Genomic DNA, 21,590 nt, shown 5'->3' on the forward strand with positions numbered 1-21,590 from the left:
CGGGCCACCTTCCTTTTTTTGATTGTACACAGCACCTATTCCTGCTGGTGGCACTATACTCAGTAGATGATGACCTAAAGCTGAGCTCCTGGCGTCCTTCAATGATTGAAAGAGAGACACCTGTTCAGCTTCAAACTTCCTGTAGTGCGATGCCAATGCTGCCTCTGCAGCATTGAGGTCACAATACATAAAGGGGAGTTGTTCTGTAGTTCAGCAAGGGAGAACTTAGGCAGGGCTGACAACACAGCTTGAGATTTGACTGTTGTCAGCTGACTACAGGAAATTAGGAGCTCCCTGGATTTCCGGCAAGTCCTGTACTTAAAGTGGACTGTGCAGGTATTGTAGGGATGCACTGAACATTCTTTATTTAGCCCAGATATATACTTTAGGGACGCAGAATAGCTGTTGTGGATTCCGTTATGCTCCAAGTTTACGGAGATGTTTAGGTCGGCTTGGGACACTTCCATGTAGAACACATAGAGGACTATCCAAACACTTCCAGAATAGAATGCAGCAATCCCTGACCTGCCTTACGTTTCACTTTGTATTGCACTCTTTGTCTACAGTCCACCCAGATCAGGGGCCCCGCAGATGCTTAGCAGGCGGCTTTAAATGGGGGCCCCTTCATGTCACCGCACAGAACCAATGCTGGTGAAGCTTCTCTGTGCCCCTCCCCCCCATTCCTCCAAGGGGTTAATCCCTCCGAACATTACTCGGCAGGAGCACTTAGGAATGTACCTGGATATTTTTAGATCCTGAAGCCGGCAATTGAAAAGATGATTTATTAGTTGCAGATTTTCTTGCTCCGTCTTATAAACAGTCTCCTCCAGATCCTGAATGTCTTTCCTGTAAATTGCGACCTGGAGAGGACGAGAAATGCGAATAATAAAAAACAAAACGTTAGGACGCAGAGTCCCACATGGAAGGCCTTTTAAGGAGAACAGGTTCAATGTTGGTGGAAGATCGTCGCCATGATGTACTGCCGATCTCCGGGAAAGCAGCTCACTGCGCGGAGGAATGACACCGATGGGAGACGTTTTACCTGCCAAAGGAGATGTATTTCTGTCCATTCTGACCTGAGATTTACACGGCTCTGCCACACAGCACAGCCACCCAGACCTGACTTTTCTCTGATAAACAACAGAACCTGGTCACCTCCCCGCCCCCAGCTTGTGAATGAACAGTAAAGGAGCATCAACAGACGCTCTGTCTGTTCTCTCCTCCTGTCAGCATGTTACTTGTCAGGACATTATGAATACAGGTCACCTGAAGAATATACTATGTATATATATTATATAACTATATGTGTGTGTGGGTGTCCATGTCCGAGCAGGTGCACCCAAGCCTTACGTCACCAAGTGCAATGCAAAGCGTGGGATGCCGCGGTGTAAAGCACGCAGCCACTGGACTCTAGAGAAGTGGAGACGTGTTCTCTGGAGTGACCAATCACGCGTCTCTGTCTGGCAATCCGATGGACCTGTCTGGGTTTTGCAGTTGCCAGGAGAACGGTACTTGCCTGACTGCATTGTGCCAAGTGTAAAGTTTGGTGGAGGGGGATTAAGGCGGAGTAGGGTTGCCACCTGTCCAGGATTCATCTGGACAGTCCGGGTTTTGAATGCTGTGTTCAGGTTTTATGGCAGCAGAAACCCGGACACAAGATGTCAGGCATACGGGGGCAACCAAAATTAACATAGGGGCTACTAGAGAGTTCGGGTTTTGATTGAAGAAAAGGTGGCAACCCTAGGGCGGAGCCAACCCAATACTGAACCATACGGACTAAGACTGGGATGCCATTAAAGTTCATGTGCGTGTACAGGCCGGCGTCCCAATACTTTGGGCAATATAGTGTGTGTGTGTGTGTGTGTGTGTGTGCGCGCGCTCGTGTGTCAGAACCAAGGACGGGTTCCCAGTGACCTATAGGCCATGTCAGACACATAGATGTCACACAGGAAGCCCCGAGTTACCTCTTTCTTCATCCACTCATTCTCTTGGATTTCTTTCTGGCTTTCCAAGTCAATATACTTCACTGCATCCTAGAAAAAGATTGAAAACAATCATTTTATCGTCGTATCTCCTGTTCTCTGAGTAAGATCCTTTCGGAGAAACCAGTGGTATAAATCCCAGTGCCTGCGCGGTTCCTGGCTGGGCTCACAAATGTCTGACACAGATCAGTCCCTGCTGCAGTCTTTGCTACAGAGTTACATTGTTGCAGCCTGATCTCTGGGGGAGGGGAGACTGAGGAAATGTTTATTCTTGACTGCAGCAGACTGATGACATCATCTCAGCCTAGGCAAAGTCACTGGACCGGAGCTCAAGGATGGAATTATAATGATAAAAGGTGAAGCTTTTCATAAGCAATTGGCTAAGTAGCCTCGGATGGAGGGGGATGGGCTTTTATGAGAACATTTTCCCTTTGCCATTTCTCTTTAACCTTTATGATGTGAGGTGTAGACAACTTTGGCACTCCAGCTATGGTGAAACTGCAATTCCTATCATGCCTCTGGTTGTCAGAGCCTGGAAATGTCACATGGGACTTGCAGTTCTGCAACAGCGGGAGGGCCTAATGACTTCCTTGTTCTGCCATTACTACATTGTGGAATGGGTCATGAAATCATCACAAGGCCTTGACGTACCACTGTGGGGATATGAACTGTCAGTCTTCCCAATTGGTGAGCTGAATGGCAGTTGACTGCACTACCCTATCACCTCTTCTGTTGTTAATCTACCCCACCCTTCACATCAAAGGACCAATAGGGAGGTACAAGAAGCAGGAAGGGGCGGGGCCAGACCTGACTTTTACAGGAAAATAAAGCTTTGCATATAACTTCAGCTGTCTATCTCTCTGGGTCTTCTGATCACTGAGACGTAGTTGTTGCTGATGGTTGTCTCTGCTGATGTATTTGTCCATCATACGCTGGAAGTGCTCAGTTTGGCCCGATGAAAGGTTTACATTAAAGTGACTTCAGTCACTTTAGAAATAAAAGAGCTGAAAGCAGAATAAACTGCACAGACATTGCAGCCCCGCCTCTCATTCACTGCTGCTTTGACCAGGACCGGATTTATTCTCCCTGCTGCCCCAAGGCCAGGTTCCGCAATGCGCCCGCCCCCCCATGGAGAATGCCAACCAGATAGCGGGGGTGGCAGGGTTGGTTTGAATTTTTTTATTGTTTCTTTCTTCTTCTTTTTTACTTTTTTAAATTTTTATTTATCTTGTCACCTTTTATTTTTTTATAATTATTTATCTTATTATTTTTTACTTTTTATTTCTTTATACTTTTATTATTATTACTTATTATTTTTTTTATTTATGTCATTTTTTTAATCCATTTTTTTTCACTTAACTTTATTGCTATCACACAGGAGCTAACAAGCACCTGTGTGATAGCATTTGGAGGTGACAGGTTCTCTTTATTGACTCTGTCACCTCCAATACAGGAGTTCTAGCACAGTACTGTGCTGGAACTCCTGTTACAGGTGAGAGAGGAAGAGCGCAGCTCTCCCCTCTCCCTGTATACACGGAGCGGCAGGGCTACTTTTAACCCTGCCGCTCTGCTCACCGCTCTCCATACTGAAGACGCGGCGGCCAGCGAGGAGAGAACGGAGACGGGAGGACGGAGCCAGCATAGAGAGAGGTAGGTGCGGGGGAGGGGCGGGGAGAGGAAGGACAGGCTGCAGTCTAATTGCAAGTGATCTTGGCGACATCACCGAGATCACTTGTAAACAAACAAGTGGCCTCCTCGTTCTACATTTAGCCCGGCTTGTGCAAAGCAGGGCTACATGTAGAAAACAAATTACCGGGAGACTTCAAACCTTCTCCGTGCCGCCCCGAGGCCGGGCCTCGTCGGGAGTCCAGCCCTGGCTATGACCAAATGCCATGCTGTTCTGTACAGACAAGTGCTGAAGCTTGCCTTCCCCTCATATTCCTATTCGCCCATCACTATGATGGGCTCCCACGTTGGCCAATAGGAATGTAAGTGAAGCGGGAGGGGTTGGGCTGGTTCCATCACCTCAAGGAAGTGTCAGAGTGGCTCCAGGTCTGGTGTCTGCACTCTCTGCAGCTCTTTACTTCTCACTCGTCACTTTATTGTCCTTTTAGGACAGGGATGGCCAAACTGCGGCCCTCCAGCTGTGGTGGAACTACGAATCCCATGAGGCTTTGCAAGATTCTCACAGCCACAGACATGACTCCCGGAGAGAGATGCTTCATGGGATTTGTAGTTTCACCACAGATGGAGGGCCGGAGTTTGGCCACCCCTGTCTTAGGGGCTTTGTTGGCTCCTAAAGAACTACAATGACATGCCATATATACCTGTGTGGCCATCTCCCTGGTCAGATCCATCTTCTTCTCCGTCTCCAGGTCTATCTTTTCTTTCGTCATCTCCAGGCTTCTTCTGAAATGTTCTGGATGGAAAAAGAAAGACAGCAAAAGGGGATTTTATGCACATGGAAGGAAATAAAAACTTGTATTGATCCTCTCCAAGCCAGGGCAGTCCATATAACGAGGCAGCATGAGTGGGTACCCCTAATTGTCCATAGGCAACGCTTTAAAAGCCTTTACAGGTCATCACTTTATAGTTAACTGAGAGTATTTGCCAGAGGATTATTGCTTTCACTCTGGCACACGTAGCGATACCTAACATGTGTGATGCAATGGTCATTTTTCTAAGTAGGCGCACCCAATGGGTGTTTGCGTTAGTATGCAGGTGTTCATGTGGATGGGGGACTTGGTGTTTTATGTTAATTCATATTATTTAACTTTACCTAACCTCATTGCTATCACATAGTGGGGCTTACAAGGGAGGGGTTATGTGCTTAAAGTGACAGGCTTTTTATTTGTGTGCCTAGAGGCAGCAGCATAACCCTACATCTGAGAATTCTTCAGAGCTGTGTCCCTCAATGGACAATAGGGAAACGTATATATTTCCTATGCTCCTCAGCTCCATCTAGTGGCCATAAAGCAGCATTACATAACAATACATATAATATATAAAAGAAATATATCAATAGCGTTCGATTTTGTCATTACTCGCACATAATGAACATTCGCAGCTATTAGCTGGGCGAAGGGCCCTGTGAATTATTAATAGTCCCCTTTATTGAGGAGAAGCCACTGCTGGAAGAATTTTCTGAATCCAACCTTCCTGGGAGTTATGGATCTCTGGTCTCTGGGCTGAGATTCCTTCGACCGGGCCGCACAACAGAAAATGATACAGTTGTGATGTAGGGGCCAATGGAAACAAAAACTCCAGGAGACCAGAAATCCAAAACCAAGATGGCTGGATTTAGAAGATTCTTCCAGCGGCAGCTTCTCCCCAATACTGCGGTCCAGACATTAGGAGAGGAGACTGAGGTTGGCACCATTTTTTGGGGAAAAACATACCAACCTTATCATCTTTCAGATTGTAAGCCCTCAGGGGCAGGGCCCTCCTTACCATCTTGTCTTGATTTGTATTGTGATTGTAATGTCTTCCTTATATTGTAAAGCGCTGCGCAAACGGTTGGCGCTCTATAAATACTATGTAATAATAATATTAGGAGAGGTGAGTATTAGACACCTTTATATATGTGGACTCATCTGGAACTGACCGTTTATCTCCGTGAAGTTCTGCGTCATGTGCTTGATTTCCTCTTGCAGGAGATGAATCTGTTTGGCGTGCTCTGGGCTCCCCACGTTCTTATATTCCAGCCAGTAGTCCCTCTCAGTTTTCGCCTCTGTGATCTGCTTCTCCAGTTGCAATATTTCGCTGCGGATCTCTGAAAAGCAAATATTGAATATAGGAAAAGTATACAGAGACGCGCTTTCCTTTCCATGTGGAGACACGTGTCTGAGCTGTGACCCGAGAACACCCCAGAACGTTTCCGCTACAAGTTCACCACCGGCAAGGAACAATCAAGCTGGGTATAGACATATGAAATTGTAAAGTGATGTGCACAGGCCTGGCGCTATATAAATCCTGTATTATAATAATAATAATAATAATAGGTGTTGCAATTTTGCAATGAGTTTTTCCCATCAATTTTCAGTTAAAAGAGAACTATGGGGTCAGTGTTTTTACTCATAGTTCTCTTTAGGGTCACGGGAGGATCTATATACTAGCGTCCTCCCCTGACCCAAAGCTCAGTATATAGGGAGCTACAGCTTGCGGTATACTGAGACCGCCGCAGCCGGGACGGATCCCGACATTACTGTCGAGAGCCACCCAGCTGCGTGAGTGACAGCTGGCTCTGCCTATCTAGAGGTAGAGCCAGCTGTGCCCGCCCCCTCCCTGTCTGTTCCTCCACTCAGCGCTGGAGGATCAGAGAGGGGAGGGGGGAATGCCTGCAGGGAGCCATGAGTGACAGTCACCAGTCTCTGCAGGGATAGATCAAGAAGTGAGCGAGCGATGGTATGTGTTCGCTCACTTCCCGATCTATTGAGCCGACCTGTGACAGTCTCATTGTCACACGTCGGCTCGAACTATGAGGTGAGTGATTTTCAGTCACCTCATAGTTCTCCTTTAAAGGAGTTGTAAAGTCCCAGCATATCCTCTCCTGTTATAACATCAGCATTGTAATAGGAATACATTGTATTATCCGAAACATCTCTACTATCAAAACTTACATGAAAAAAATCCCTTTTATGTAGTCAGCACTGCCTTCCGTCTGTCCATCACTTCCAACAACGTCCTGGATTCCCAGTGTGCTTTGCATCTCTTTCCCTGCTGAGTGATGTGATGCAGTCTTAATTTCTCAGGACTACATATCCCATCATGCATTGCTTCCAGCAAGCAATGATAATGTTACAGTGTTCAGACACTGAGTTGTAGTTCAGAAGGCAGGCTCTGTGAGAGTGGTGACACCAGGAAGCGAACATTCACAGGGCTGAGTGACATGGTGTCAGTGCATTGAGGAAGTACATCCTTTGGGGATCATCAATAAATAAGTTTACAAACTTCTAGATGGATCTGGTTATTAGGAGCGGGGAGAGAACTTATGGAAATTGAAAAGAGCAATACAGATTTATTTGTATTTTTTGGCCATAGATCCCCTTTAAAAAGATCTCCTGGAGTGGAAACATCTGCAGCAGTTTATCATCCAACTGTTTCCGCCAAAAGGCATTTTTTCCACCTCAATCTCAATCATTTAGTCTCCTGAGACTGGAAAACAATCAGAACTGCAGCTGGCAGAGTTTAAACCACCATACATCATTTTTTATTCTTTTAAGCCACTCTTGTGATCTAGACACTCCTCCCAGACTAAACGGCTAGGTAAGCCATCTTACTTCTCTCCTTTGCAGTTAAAGTAGACCCTTGGGTAACCGAGTCTGTAGGAATTCTGGTCATGTCATAAACAGAAACAGTATACATCTTCACAAAAGCTCCAACTTGTATGACTAAGAAGCCCTTTCTGAGCTCCAGTGCATCTCGATATATATATATAATTAGGGATGCGCCGATACTTTTCGAGTACCAGTGCGGATACTTGGCATTTTCATGAGAACTACCAGGGTTGCAGCGGTTGTAGCTGGGACCTGGATGTTTGTGGGTTAAGCAGTTTTAAAAATTGTACAAAAATGTAAAAAATATCTCAGTTAAAGACTGGAACTCCCTCCCATATCCGCCATGCGTCCAGTCTCAGTTCCCTGGCCTTGCTGTGATATTCTAGATACGAGTTCCTGGTTGATCCACACTCTTTGTTCCTCCAGGACTAGCAGACTTGCAGCGAGGAGAAGGGACGGGGGCGGTTTGGGGCTTCGGGGAGATAAATGTTAAGTAGACTACGGCTGTGCTGAGAGAAAAGACAAATATAAAAATAACCTTATTCCCCGGCTAAGATGAATGGGAACACTGCAGAAGAGAGAGCAGACTGCAGAGTGACGCTGTCATGAATTCTAAACACTTCCAACAGCAGGCAGCAATGTGTCTGAAATAAATTCCCAGAGATATTTTAAAGGGTCCATGCACCTAAAAGTGGGATATTAAGTTACAGGTGGCGTCTGGTGGGCTAGGAGCCCTGCAAGCTTTTCGAGGATTCCAGTGTGGTATCTCCCTGTCGTTGTTCCTGTTCTCTTAGATGCAGCGGTCGGCAACCTGTGGTAAAACTACAAATCCCATAATGCATCTGCAATGCATGGGAGTCATACCTGTGGCTGTCAGAGTCTTGCAATGCCTTATGTCAGGGCTCAAAATTTCCACTCGCCCCCTCGCAATTGGCGAGTGAAAATTGCGTGGGGGGGGAGTGTAAATTTATCGGGGGGCACCGCCGGCAGGACGCGGGGGGGAAACTGCCACAGCTTCAGCAGCGGCGATCACCTCTTCGGTTCTCCCCCCCTATTCTTCAGCCCTTCTATAGCTGCAGCGGCCGAGGAGTCCAGGGGTGTGGAACTCGTATCGCCTGACGCCTAGGACATGCAGTTCCAGGTGCTGGGCAGGTAGTTTTTTCTTCGGGCAAGCAGGGCTAAATGTAGAGTGGGGAGCCGTCGCTCGTTTTGTACAGCTGTTACAAGTGATCAGCTACCCAGATCACGTGTAACAGCCTGTTTGTCCCACCTCCTGTGGGCAGCGACACTATGTAAAATATAGCGGACCATTGCTTGCTATATACTCAGAGCGCCACAGCCTGGACAGATCCCCACAATACACTACAGAACTGTCATGTAATTGACCTAACTTTGCTGACCAATGAGAAGCGCTTCTTTGCACGGTTAAAATACGGTTTGGGTTAAAATAATTTTTTTGTATCGGGACATGTAGATTGTGCCCCCGCTTTAGTCCTTGGACAAGTAGTTTTTAAAAAAATGTCCACAGCCCTGCCAGGAGAAGAGAAGGGAGAATCAGTTCAGCTGTCTGTCCGTCACCTGCAGTCTTTCTCTGCCCACGTTAGCTGCCATAGGCTGGGAGGAAGACTGCAGAGCTGTGATTGGCAGGACAGCGCGGTACCTGAAGCGAGGCTTTACCTGAATCAGGTCAGCCATGTGCACTGTAAGTCCTTGTTATTTCTGCCTTAAACCGCTGACCTCTGCACTGATCTCTGTACTCTGCGTCACACTGCTGGCCTTTGTATTCGGCATTACACCACTGACCTCTGTACTGTGCGTTGTTACTGATCTCTGTACTCTGCGTCACACCACTGACCTGGCGGAGTTAAGTCCGGGGCAGGGTAGGGTTTAGGTGGGGCAACTGGTGGCGAGTAACTTTTAAGGCCTGGCTAGTAGGTCAGGACTTGAAATTTTGAGCACTTGTATTTCCACAACAGCTGGAGTGCCGAGGTTGCCCACCCCTATCTTAGAGTCTTACTCCTACAGTGTCCATGTAGGGGGCGGCAGACTGAACTACACTGAACAGCGGAGGACGCAGACATCTGACATACCTGGAAGTGTCGCCTGCTGGAGGCTGTAGCTCCCGAAGACAGCAAAGTAAGAAATCACCAACCACCACAGAGATGATTATTAAGGCTGGGTTCACACCTAGGCGCATCGAATATGCGCGTTTGTTGCGCGTTCGTTTCGTGCTGCGCGTTTTTACCGCGGTAAAAAACGCGCAACAAACGCGCGTTTTCGAGGGCTCCCTGGCTGTATCCCAATGGATACGCGCGGCAAATACGCCCCAAAGAAGCTCCTGTACTTCTTTGGGCGTAGGGCGTTTTGTACCGCGCTCATACGAACTGTAATACGCCCAGGTGTGGACCATACCCATAGGAAATAATGGGATTTCGGTGTTTGAGCGTTTTGTAGAGCGTAGGAAAGCGCTACAAAACGCCCAGGTGTGAACGGGGCCTAAGGGCTATTCACACCATGTCCACTGAGCTGCATGGACCAACCCAGGCTCAATGCAAAGACACACAGAAAACAATTCAGCGCATATGCATATTTTTACACAACGCAATGGACAAGGTGATGTTGTGCATAAAGTTTGTTTAAATGCTTTGGTTAAGTTTCATTAAAGTAAAAAAAAAAAAAAATCAAAACACTTGTTACAATGCATTGCAGGACCCTATGAGTCTTTCTTTTGCAAGCTGCTTCTTTGGGACAAGTGTAGCACCCCTCACTGTTCCGTAAACGCACATTGTGTTAGTCTGCGCATGTTCATGTCTGTTTTCGGCCCATTCTGCTGTCAGCCCATTGACTTCAATTGGGTGCCCATGCACAACAAAGGCTGCAAAGTAGCTCATGCAGCAGGTTTTGCTGCAGACATATTGTGTTTTTACCACACGTTTGTGCGTGTTTAATGTGTGGGAAAAGACGTGAATTTTCCCGGCCGCATTTGGGGTGCCATTAACAAGTAATGGCACTGCAAGCGTGTTGCACGTTTTTAACGCGTTGTGTCAATGCGCGTCAATGTCATACATTCACGCAATACGTAGGTGTGAACGGGGACTAAAGCTGAACTCCAGGCAGATGTAAAAGAAACAAATCTTACAGATTGTCATCCTGAGTGAAAAAGTCTGTCTCCTGTCAGCATGCTGCAGAGAAGGACCCTTGTTCTCTGTGGGGAAGCAGAGGTCTCTCTGCAGAGGTCTGGAACCCCCTCCACACCAGATTATGTGCATTTATTATGTTTTTCTAATTGTGAGCTGTAGCATGACCTACAATGAATGAGTCAGGTCCTTACAGCTGAGGGACAGTTTTTTTGCTGGATGGCTTTACCCCGAGTTTATTGGCTAGTTTGCCTCCACAACACACTGAAGATATTGCCGCAGGCCAATATTTCCTGCCCCAGATTGGGCATAAAAAAGACAGAAAGCATATATAGGTACAGTATGTAGATCTTCACTTTCATATTTACAAATCAGTTTTCTGTTTTGCTTGGAGCCCCCATTTAAAAACAGCACAATCACAGCTCTGTGATCTCTAATTACTATTGGTGCATCTACACTGGACAATGGAGGTCCGTGCTGGGACAAAGTCTTTTAGCAGTCAATGAAAAAAGGCCAAGGGACACCCTTCCCCATGAACGGTGAGCAACCCTAGTTGCAGGTTCTCTCCCCCTTCCCTGCCTGATGCACCCAAGGCAGCCACCTCTCTTGCCTACCAGTTGGCCCAGCCTTGATGGAGGTACAACCACTTCCAGGTCCTCCAGGCTGAATGGGAACAGAGTAGCCACCCTCACCATGCTATGGTGCAGAATCTGTATGCACCTGATTCCTCATTCACGGGTGTCACAGGATGCCCCCACAGTGCTCCTAAGTGACAACAGTAGCACATGTGCATTGTTCCTCTTCTTGTTCCCTTGCAGCAAGTTTTTACTCCTGTCAGCTGGATTTTGAGACATCTAAGGGCCCTGTCTCATGAGATTATGGCCCTTTGGCTGTGTGTGAGAATTGTATGTCATCAAGGGGCATAACTACAGATCACAGGGCCAAATGGCATAATTTTGATGCAAACTCTGTCAGTGGTTTTAATCTAAAGGAAGACTGGGTTAATTTCAAGGTTAGTTTCAGTGCTGGCTGGGATGCCAAGATTCTCTCAGATCTGAGAGAAATAAATCTATACTGCTAGACACTCAACTCATTCTCCTTACTTGCGCAGCCCAAAAAGGGGACCTTTGACTGGTGATAACAATTCTGAAGTCTTATCCTGTGTGTCTGACATCAGTTGTTATTGATTGGACATGTCACGGGGTACAGGATCAGTGTCAACAGCAACCCCTGCAATTCTTAATAACACAGCACTGGATTTGTGTTATCTTTGCATGTGCATGGGCAGCTTTTCTACGTTTAATTTGCATCAAGAGCCTCCCTTATGGGATATTTGCTACCTCCAGGCCCTATAACAGCCATGGGGCCCCTTCCACTCCCAGGCCCCATAGCAGCCACGTGGGCACCATGTTTCTCTAACATTATAGACAAAACAAATACCATAGTTTGAGGATATATGTGGATATATTTTTTGCACCTTCCAGCAAATTCTCCTTCTGGCGAATAAAATCCCATTTCTCTTTCATCAGCTCCTCTACTTGTTCCCGGTTGACGATCTCTTTCTTAGCCAGTTCCCGTTCCTGGGCTTTGGCCTCGCTCAGGAGTTCCTTGACGTGTCCCGTCTGCTCGGCTTTTAGACGTTCATTCTGGATGCAAAAGCACAACTGATTTAATTACGGCGAATTGGAGAGATAGTGACAGCACATAGGAGGGAAATACAGGGCCGTCTTTAACGCGGGGCAAAGGGGGCAGTTGCCCTGGGCCCAGTCATGGTTGTGGGGCCCAAAGCAGCTGCCCCTTGAGCCCGCAGAAACTTGCCGATCGGATCGCATAGTAAAATACGTTATGGCAGCAGCCGTAATGCCATAACGTATTTTCCTATGCGATCTGAACAGGTGTAGCTCCTCCCCCGCCCGCGTAGCGTGACATGTAAGTGTCACACGGGCTTCACTGGAGGACGTGAGGCCGTGCGTACGGGTGCCTCACACACGCCCAGGGGAGTCACACATCCGGAAAGAGAACATAAAAAATGCAGAAGCGCACTACCAAGTAGTGACTGAGCAGGAGAAAATAATCAAATGAGACTTACCAGGGTGTGGTCTGGATAAAGGGTTGCTGGTGGTGGTGGGCAGGCTAATGTGTAAATCGTTGGTGCTGGAAAGACTAAGATGTCAAAAGGGGAACTGGGTCCGACGTTTAATGTGGCTGGGATCTGAGGGGGCGGCTCGGGTTTGGGAGAAAAAAATTTTTTGGCTGTTTAAAACGTGCTAGCTGCTGGTGGATGTGTACCTGAGATCTGTGTTTGTGTGTGTGTGCGTGGGAGCTGCGGTGAACAGTTGAAGCCGTCAGGCCGGGATTGTCCGGGGGAAACCACTAGTGCGGAAGCTAGCTTGGAGGTGGATGTTGAGGTCAGGTTGGGACTACCCCGCTCGAGGGCACGAGCGGCACGCCCGAAGCAGCGAGCGGTGCGTCCGTGGGGTACAACGGGTGGGAACGAGTGGCGGAGGTGGTGGGTGAAGGAGTTGAAAACTGGCTACGCGTTTCGAAGAGCGGGTCTTCTTTTATATATATTTTGGTCTGATTTTCCATTGCCTTCCCATCTAATAAGAATTATTTTCACTGATCACATACACAATATTTTATATATCTATTCATCTGTTTTTCACGTATTTATTTTATAACCACTATTTATTTAAATTAATTTCACAAGGCACCCATTAGAGGTGAATTTATGTCACATAATTTGTATATCAAGGCTTAGCGCAACATACTAGCTACTCATTTACACGTGTTTTCACCACACATTGTTGCAGCTGGCAATCTATCATACACTGTTTTCTATTCCTAGCGCAACATGATCTATGTGTGATGTTTTTTTTTCTTTCTTGGTGTTGGGGAGGTGAGAGAAATTCCTGGGGGGGGGGGGGCAAGAAAATGTTTGCCCAGGGTCCGATAAGTATTAAATAAGGGCCTGGGGAAATAAAATAGACGGCATAACACAATGGACCTCATTTATAGACATGTCCTAAAGCCAGCCTATCCAAGGTGTCATCACCATCATCTTACCATCCACCAACTAAGCCCTAGTGCATCCAAAAACTAAACAAGTATAACGTGATTTGCTTTAGATATATTCATATGCTCTCTTCTGGCTTGGTAAATATACATTTAAAAGAGGAGGAGCTGTTCCGTAGTCATAAAATAATTTCTGTCCTAGGGTGACAACGTTACTCCTTCATAGATACACAGTACGGTGAGTGTTGTCCCCCTAGGACCAATTTCTCTCTCTCTCTCACTCCTCTCTCTCCTCTCTCTTATATATATATATATTAGGGCTGGTAATGATTAAAATTTTGGTGTTCGATTAATCAAAATTTTTTTTAATCGATTCATTTCGATTAGTTATAACGCACATACAGATCCAACTACATGAGATCAAACTACCCAGTCGCAAATGTGACTGATGCAGCCCTGGTAGTTTCACCAGTGCCGGTATCTGCGTTTAGTATTAGGTCATTTTCACGAGTACGAGTGCTTGTGAAAATGCCCAGTATTGGCACAGGTGCATCCCTACTTAATATAATGTATTACTGGGACTTGCAGTCCTGCATAGTTGGTGGCATTCAGCATTGCTGTATAATCATTATACATCAATGCAGAACACCACCAGCTATACAGGGCTACAAGTCTAAGCAATACATTATAATATAAATTAGAATACCCCCAGTTTAACCCCCCCCCTCGCGCCCCCCACCAGAACTCCTCGGCTAACGAAGGGAAGGAGGAGTCCGGTGACGTCATGGACATCGACGTCTCCGGACTCCTCCCCCCTTCCCTTCGTTAGCCGATGGAGCCACTTGGGGAAGGGGGAGGAGCCCGGTGACGTTGATGTCCGTGACGTCACCGGATCTCCGACGGAACTCTCGGAAGACCCGGAAGCCGGCGGAGAGGTGAGTACCGATCAAAAGAATTTTGATCGAACACAATTTTTTACGATTAATCGATGGATTAATCGTTAATTTCCGCACCCCTAATATATATAATCTTCCTCTGACCAGAAGTTCCGGTATCAGGGGAGGTATCGGAGCATTTGGCCGAGTACGAGTACTCACCCAAATACTTAGTATTGGCGCCGATACCGATACTAGTATCAGAATCGGTGCATCCCTAGCGAAGACACTAATGAAGACTGCCGTGCTACAAAGGAAGAGAGATAGAAGACATGGGAGAGGTAAGTATAATCCTGCTTTTGCAGGTGAATTTAATTTATTTTGAGAGCAGACAGGGTTAAAGTGTATCTAAACTTATTTACTATATGGTAGCTTACCAGTTCTTAGATGTGGTGGCTTCATTAGTTTACTTTTTATTACACTTCCTGTCCTAGGGTGACAACACTGGTTTTGTATTGTGAACCAGTGTGCTGCGCTTGATCACTCACAATTGATCACTTCGATAGATATTGCTGCAGCTGGATTATAATCATTTGGATCATATTTTTTGATATTATTATATCTTTTTCTATTTTTTCTGTATTTTGGTTTCTGATTTTTTCATATATCCTAGCGCAACTACCTTGGTCACCAACACTGGTTTTGTAGTCTTAACATAACTTCATGTTAGCAATATCTCAGAGGGATTAAAGTGGTTCCACATAAATTACATGTATATATTGTAGTCATATTTAACCCCCTTCAGTACTGTGATAGAGTCACTTTACCCCACCAAAGTTTTAAAAGTTTATTTTATAACAGTTTATAATCACACATACCCTTTCCTTGTATCTCGTATTCTTTTCTTCTATTTGTTTCATCTCAGCAAAGAGCTCTTCATTCATAGACTCCTTCATCTGAATTCTGCAGGAAGTTATATAACACAATCAATTAGTTTCCTGTTCATTGGGGATATTAGAGTTATTTTCTTACTTGGTTGTTGTGCCATGTTTTTGTGCTTATACTTTATATCAGTATACAAATGTGTAGGTGCGCCCTCTAGAGGCATAAATTGAATCTACAGTGCCCTGCTGCCAAATTTCCATTAGAGCTTGCATGTCTAGAATGAACTGTATTCAAATGATTCTCACTATTCACAGGAATTATTAGAGTTGTGCAAACATTGGTGTCCACATAAGGAATTTATTCTAAAACCCTCGTTTACAGTGCAGTGAAGGTTTCCATTGTGAATGTGGATCAGAAAAGGCTCAAAGACTGCTGTTCTCTCCATTATGAAATCAATGATTTGCCATTTGGCAGCAACTACTATTAAAAAGTGATATAATATGCTAAAAATGACTGGAGAGCTACTAAGTACTGACCAAGTAGTTTGCTGGAAAATTAAGGTAAGAGTCAATTTCCTGCACTGCTGCCCCCTGCCCTTCCCTGGTGACCAATATACAGCACTTTACCCCAGTAATACAGTGTTCTGACTATGTTGACAGTTCTGTTGCCTGTCCTTGAACTAGATATACTATGTGTTAATATGAGTGACAGTATTGTCATAGTCGACATAGAAAGGTGGCCCATAGAGAGACTGCTGAAGGGAAACCAATCAAAATTTGACTATGGTGTCCCCGTTGGAAGATGTCCTCTCCCTGTTTCAGTGACAACTCAATATTTTGGATTTTCACTTTCTTTCCATCCAGTGATAAGGGTTACCAGGAAAAAATGGATGGTGAATATGTCTAGCAGGTGGTCTAACTCTTCATCACTCCATCCAACACTAGAAAAGCAATGGCTTTAGGTACAATTTTAAGAACTTAAAGGCAAACCCCAGGAATTAAAAAAAACTTACTTTTTCAGTTGGGCTACCCCTGTACTGCAAGGGTTAAGTGCCTATTTTGGCCTAGGGGACTCAAATAAAGCAGATAAACCCACCGGATTATCAGTCCTACCAGGTGCTAGACCGGTCCCCGCAGTCTCTACTCTCCGGCAGTCTAAGGACCACTGACGTCATCATGTCTTATGCAGGTCCACGGACTTGCATTAGACATGAGGACACCAAGGGCAGCAGAGGAGGAGAGAGGTGAGTGCAGACAACTGTGGAACTGGGGATCTGCTTTATATGAGCGCCCAAGACAAAATAAGCACTTAACTCTTGCAGTGAGGGGGTGGACCCTCTGCAAGGATATGTTGTTTAAGATCTTCATGTCCATAAAAGGGTAAGTAAATCATTTTTTTTTAGATTTAGACAGAGAGATGAAAGATTAGACCCCCTTCCATGTTCTTTTTTCTGCTAGAGCAATTTGCCATGCATGTTTTTCCTGGTGACCCTTATCATTGGATGAAAGAAAGAGAAGATCCAAAATGTTGAGTTGTCACTGAAACTGGAAGTGGAAAGAGGACATCCTCCAACAAGAACACCATCGTTTGATTGTTTTTTTTTTCCCGGGACAGTTTTTTAAATTTCCATAGTTCTTCTTTAAAGTTAACAAAGGTTCACATGCTCTATGCACTACTCACATTATACAGACACTAAAGAATTATGTCAGTATTATGTCAACATGTTTGACAAGAAAAAATGTAACTTGGCCTGTCACACACCATAGGAGAAGAGGAAGAAGGATCTTTGCTAGTAGCCAGACTCTTACCATGAAGAGGAAGGAGGACCTTCGCTAGCAACCAGACTCTTACCATCAGGAGGAAGGAGGACCTTCGTTAGTAGTCAGACTCTTACCATGAAGAGGAAGGAGGACCTTCGCTAGTAACCAGACTCTTACCATGAAGAGGAAGGAGGACCTTCATTAGTAACAAGACTCTTACCATGAAGAGGAAGGAGGACCTTCGCTAGTAAGGAGACTCTTACCATGAAGAGGAAAGAGGACCTTTGCTAGTAACCAGACTCATTACTATGAAAAGGAAGGAGGACCTTCGCTAGTAACCAGACGCTTACCATGAAGAGGAAGGAGGACCTTCGCTAGTAACCAGACTCTTACCATAAAGAGGAAGGAGGACCTTCGCTAGTAACCAGACTCTTACCATGAAGATGAAGGAGGACCTTCGTCAGTAGCCAGACTCTTACCATAAAGAGGAAGGAGGACCTTCCCTAGTAGCCAGACTCTTACCATGAAGGGGAAGGAGGACCTTCATTAGTAACAAGACTCTTACCATGAAGAGGAAGTTTCGCTAGTAACCAGACTCTTACCATGAAGATGAAGGAGGACCTTCGCTAGTAACCAGACTCTTGCCATGAAGAGGAAGGAGGACCTTCACTAGTAAGGAGACTCTTACCATGAAGAAGAAAGAGGACCTTTGCTAGTAACCAGACTCATTACCATGAAAAGGAAGGAGGAACTTCACTAGTAACCAGACGCGTACCATGAAGATGAAGGAGGACCTGCACTAGTAACCAGACTCTTACCATGAAGCCAATTTGGATTTTGTAGAAGAGGATATATGGACACTACAGTCAAAAGTGGAATATTCCTTTAAATCTTTTAGCTTATAATGTGAACCATAAAAGCTCTCTGATTAGGGAGAGGAAATGTTCTTATTGAGATGAATAGACGGAAATAACTTACATGTTCAACCACCCCATGCTAGTAAAATTACGGTGCAGGGTTATGAACGCACAATGCACATATTGTTTCCATGTCAAGAGTATGCTGATCAACATTTACATGATCACTTCCTCATTTCACGAGGGATGGTATTGTAATAGGTCGCTCATTGTTTGATCTCTCATGAATAGATGGAACAAACCCAGTACCTGTCGCCCTTGTCATCTGTTTGTCGTTTGCTGCATCCACTGTCTGCTGACACCCTGACTTAACCTGACCCAACATTGGACATGTTTACATAAGATCCTAATAGGAATCAAGAACAAGAATTGGTGCTGAACCACATTTGCAGCACTGTAGGTTATACAATGTAAACTGATGACCATTAGAAATGGAACAACCCATCAAAATATTGTTTTCAATTTATTCTGTCAGTTTGCATGTTCTCCCTGTGCCTGCGTGGCTTCCTCCAGGTACTCCGGTTTCCTCCTATACTCCAAAGACATGCTGAAAGATTAATTGGCTCATATCTAAATTGGCCGAAGTTTTGGAACGAAACGAATTGCACATGTCTAATGCAGGGGCGTATCCACCGCACGCCTCGTTTGCCTTGGGCTGCACTTTCCAGGGGGGTGGAAAAAACGCTGCCCCCAAATCAGTGAGGCGAGCCAGGCCAGGCAAACTGAGGCAGCCTCAGCTGCCTATTAAGGCGAATTAGTCAGCTGCTCGTGGGGCCTCACGGCTGCCTAATTTGCCTGGGAGAGCTGCCTGGAAGAGGAGGTGGGGCCGGGGCCCAGTGATATGTGGTGCAGCCGGCAGAGATAGAGGAGAAGCAGCGGGCGGCTCCGGGCTGGCCATACCCTACGATCTGGCGGCGGGATGTCCCGGAGGCAGGCTGGGAAGCTGCAGGTAAGAGTAGCAGCACATGTGTGAATGGAGCCTTACTGTTCAATGGACGCACAGTTTCATGCTACAGGCTCAATTCACAAAGCTCTAACACCAGGATAAAGATTCAGTGAGCTCCTCACGGTGCTTCTCCATAGGACTGCAGGGTCTTATCAGATAATTTTCTCCTCTGCAACAGCTCTCTTATTTTACACCTGTATATATATAGCACTGACAATGTTACGCAGAGCTTTACATACTGCACATTCACATCAGTCCCTGCCCTCAAGGAGCTTACAATCTAAGGTCCCTATCTCACATGCACACATGGCCAGTTCAGACAGGAGCCAATCCTAACCTACCAGCATGTCTTTGCAGTGTGGGAGGAAACCAGAGTACCCGGGGGAAACCCACGCAAGCACAGGGAGAACATGCAAACTTCTGTCCTGTCCAAGATTCGAACTGGGAACCCCCATATGTCACGCGCATGCGCAATGACGTCACGGCGGGGTGTCACACGGTCTCCGCTCCGGGTGTCACACGGCCTCTGGACGCCCCTTCTAATATCTGCAGCTCACGAGACAATGACATGAACAACAAGTTGTAGATAGAAATAAAAGAACAAGGAATATGATCTACTTTAGTGTATTTGAGTCTAACAAGCACATTCCCCTAACCCTCCGCATTTGATCATGTAAATTGTAAAGGGTCACCCCACCCGGGGGACAAGATACTGACTGATAGGTCAGGAGAGCTTCGGCAAACGTCATTTTGGATTCCTGAGATTTTTTACTTCCTTTCTTTTTCTTTGATCCCTTCTTTCCCTTCTTCTCGGTCTTCCCCATGTCAGAGGTTGCCTGAAACAAGAAGGAGGACAAAAACAATAAAAACATATTCCTTTACATGCTACGTGTTATCAATATGGATGGAAAGCCCAACTGAACCCTCAGTTTAAAATAGCTATATACCAGGGACGTGCAGTGAGGTCAGTGGCAGGTGAGGCCAATGTGCAGAGGAGGAAGACAGGGAGCCTCCCTCTTCCTCACATGCTCATCACTGATGAGGCATCTAGATGGATGCTGCCAGTGTTTTTTTTTCTTTTTTTTGATTGGACGGCTTGGACCAATGGCGCTTTTCCATTGATCCAAACCACCAAAGAGCTCAAGCTTCTGACTCCAACTCAGAGGCTGTTGTAGCTCTGACCTGTACTGTGTTAGCTGCCAAAAGCCGGATGAAGCTCTGCCTGTAATTAACAGGCGGAGCTCTGTTAATTACAGGTTACACAGGGGGGAGGCTTTCCATGACAGGTTGCACAGCACAGTAAGCAGTGGTCTCTCTGCAGAGGTCCGACACTCCCCCTGCTGAGTCAGACCTATAGCTCTGAATTTAGCAAAGCTCATGCTCCCCCCATTGATTGTTGAGCTCTGGTTCTGACTTATCAGGGCTGTGACAGGGACCCGGAAGTGAGGGGAAATCTTTCCAATAGGGACAGATAGGGATATTTTTTAGTATGGTGGGATAGGATAAGAAACTCAGGTCAGGTTGTTACTGCTAACTGAGACACTGCTGGTTTTAACCTCATGTCCTGTCCCTTTGAGACGGGGACAAGGAATGTGGGGAATAAGTGTCACCCTGACAAGAGGACACCCTTCCCGCACTTTATCCAATGTAAAAAAAAAAGGTAAGTGGAGACGCATTTATAAGTTTAAATTGGAGCTTTACCCATATCTTTAAAATAACAACAAACACTCCTTTAGAAATGTTTAGTAATGACAATCTACAAACACTTACTTCTAGATAATTGCCGGTTTTGTATTCTCTGCATACCTTGTTTTTCTTTTCCTCCCCATTCTTCTCACAGTGGCCATGTTTACTAAGGGCAGATTAATCCATCCCCCTTTACTTCCTGGATTTCTGGCACATGCGACTAGGACATGTGACCATGCACATCATCTCAGGAAAGGAAAATGCCTTTCCCTGAGATCTTGTGAGATTACAGATGAGATTTCCCAGCAATGCTCTGCTGATGTAACCTTCCCAGGATGTAACGCTTGGGCACATTACATCGATAATGCCTAAGAGGACCAGGAAGTGAAAAAACAATAATTATAAGCAAAACAAAAATATGTTTGTATAACTAATGAATGTAAGATGATTTTATATCAGCATGGAAAGCTGGATTCTGATACGATTTTTAGAGAAAGGGGGTAAAGCAGGGGTGTAAATACAGATCATGGGGCCCCATAGCAAAATGTTGATGGGGCCCCCTCGGCGACCCCTCAAAATCTAAATCAAGTGACAGGTAGCAGGAGAGCTGTCTGCATACTTTCCTCCTATACATCTGATGTCAGTTCTTTTTGATTGGAAATGTCATAGGGAGTACAAGGTCAACAGCAACTTCTGCAATCCTTCATGGATCCCCCTTCTACCCCTAGGCCCCGTAGCAGCCGCATGGGCTGCTATGGCTATTGTTACACCCCTGGGGTAAAGGTCCACTTTAAAGTACTGTAGCACTAAAGCCCAAACTAATTTTCTTAGCTTTGGATAGAGTAAATCTGGGTACACACAGAGTGCATTTTGGCCTATTCAGCTGGAATTGGCCAACATTTACTCCTTTGGTGACCCTATTCCCCCATCATAAGTCGATCGATAGATCGACATTTGCTGCAGGAACATGCTGCAGCCAATCAGCTTCAAGTACCGATCGGATAATCTGACAGCGGGAGATTCGTCTATTAATGCTCTTAAGCATGGATTGAGGAATCTGTTTTTTTTTGTTCAACCCACAGGTTGAATTAAAATAAAATACAGTGTATAC

General features: G+C 45.7%; 1 protein-coding gene across 1 annotated transcript in view; it reads right to left on the reverse strand.

Moving 5' to 3' along the window:
- Positions 1 to 21,590, reverse strand: part of CCDC83 (coiled-coil domain containing 83) — a 35,341-nt gene that overhangs the window by 4,056 nt on the left and 9,695 nt on the right. The window contains exons 2-8 of the mRNA XM_018553241.1: positions 19,511 to 19,629; positions 15,164 to 15,248; positions 11,873 to 12,041; positions 5,587 to 5,754; positions 4,310 to 4,401; positions 1,965 to 2,033; positions 739 to 860 (exon numbers count right to left, since the gene is read on the reverse strand). Of these exons, the coding sequence (XP_018408743.1) occupies positions 739 to 860; positions 1,965 to 2,033; positions 4,310 to 4,401; positions 5,587 to 5,754; positions 11,873 to 12,041; positions 15,164 to 15,248; positions 19,511 to 19,617 (812 nt within the window). The 5' untranslated portion in view covers positions 19,618 to 19,629. The remainder of the gene's footprint in view (positions 1 to 738; positions 861 to 1,964; positions 2,034 to 4,309; positions 4,402 to 5,586; positions 5,755 to 11,872; positions 12,042 to 15,163; positions 15,249 to 19,510; positions 19,630 to 21,590) is intronic.

Source organism: Nanorana parkeri, unplaced genomic scaffold (genome assembly GCF_000935625.1).
Source record: "Nanorana parkeri isolate BGI_ZX_2015 unplaced genomic scaffold, ASM93562v1 scaffold114, whole genome shotgun sequence".
NCBI classification, from domain to species: domain Eukaryota; kingdom Metazoa; phylum Chordata; class Amphibia; order Anura; family Dicroglossidae; genus Nanorana; species Nanorana parkeri.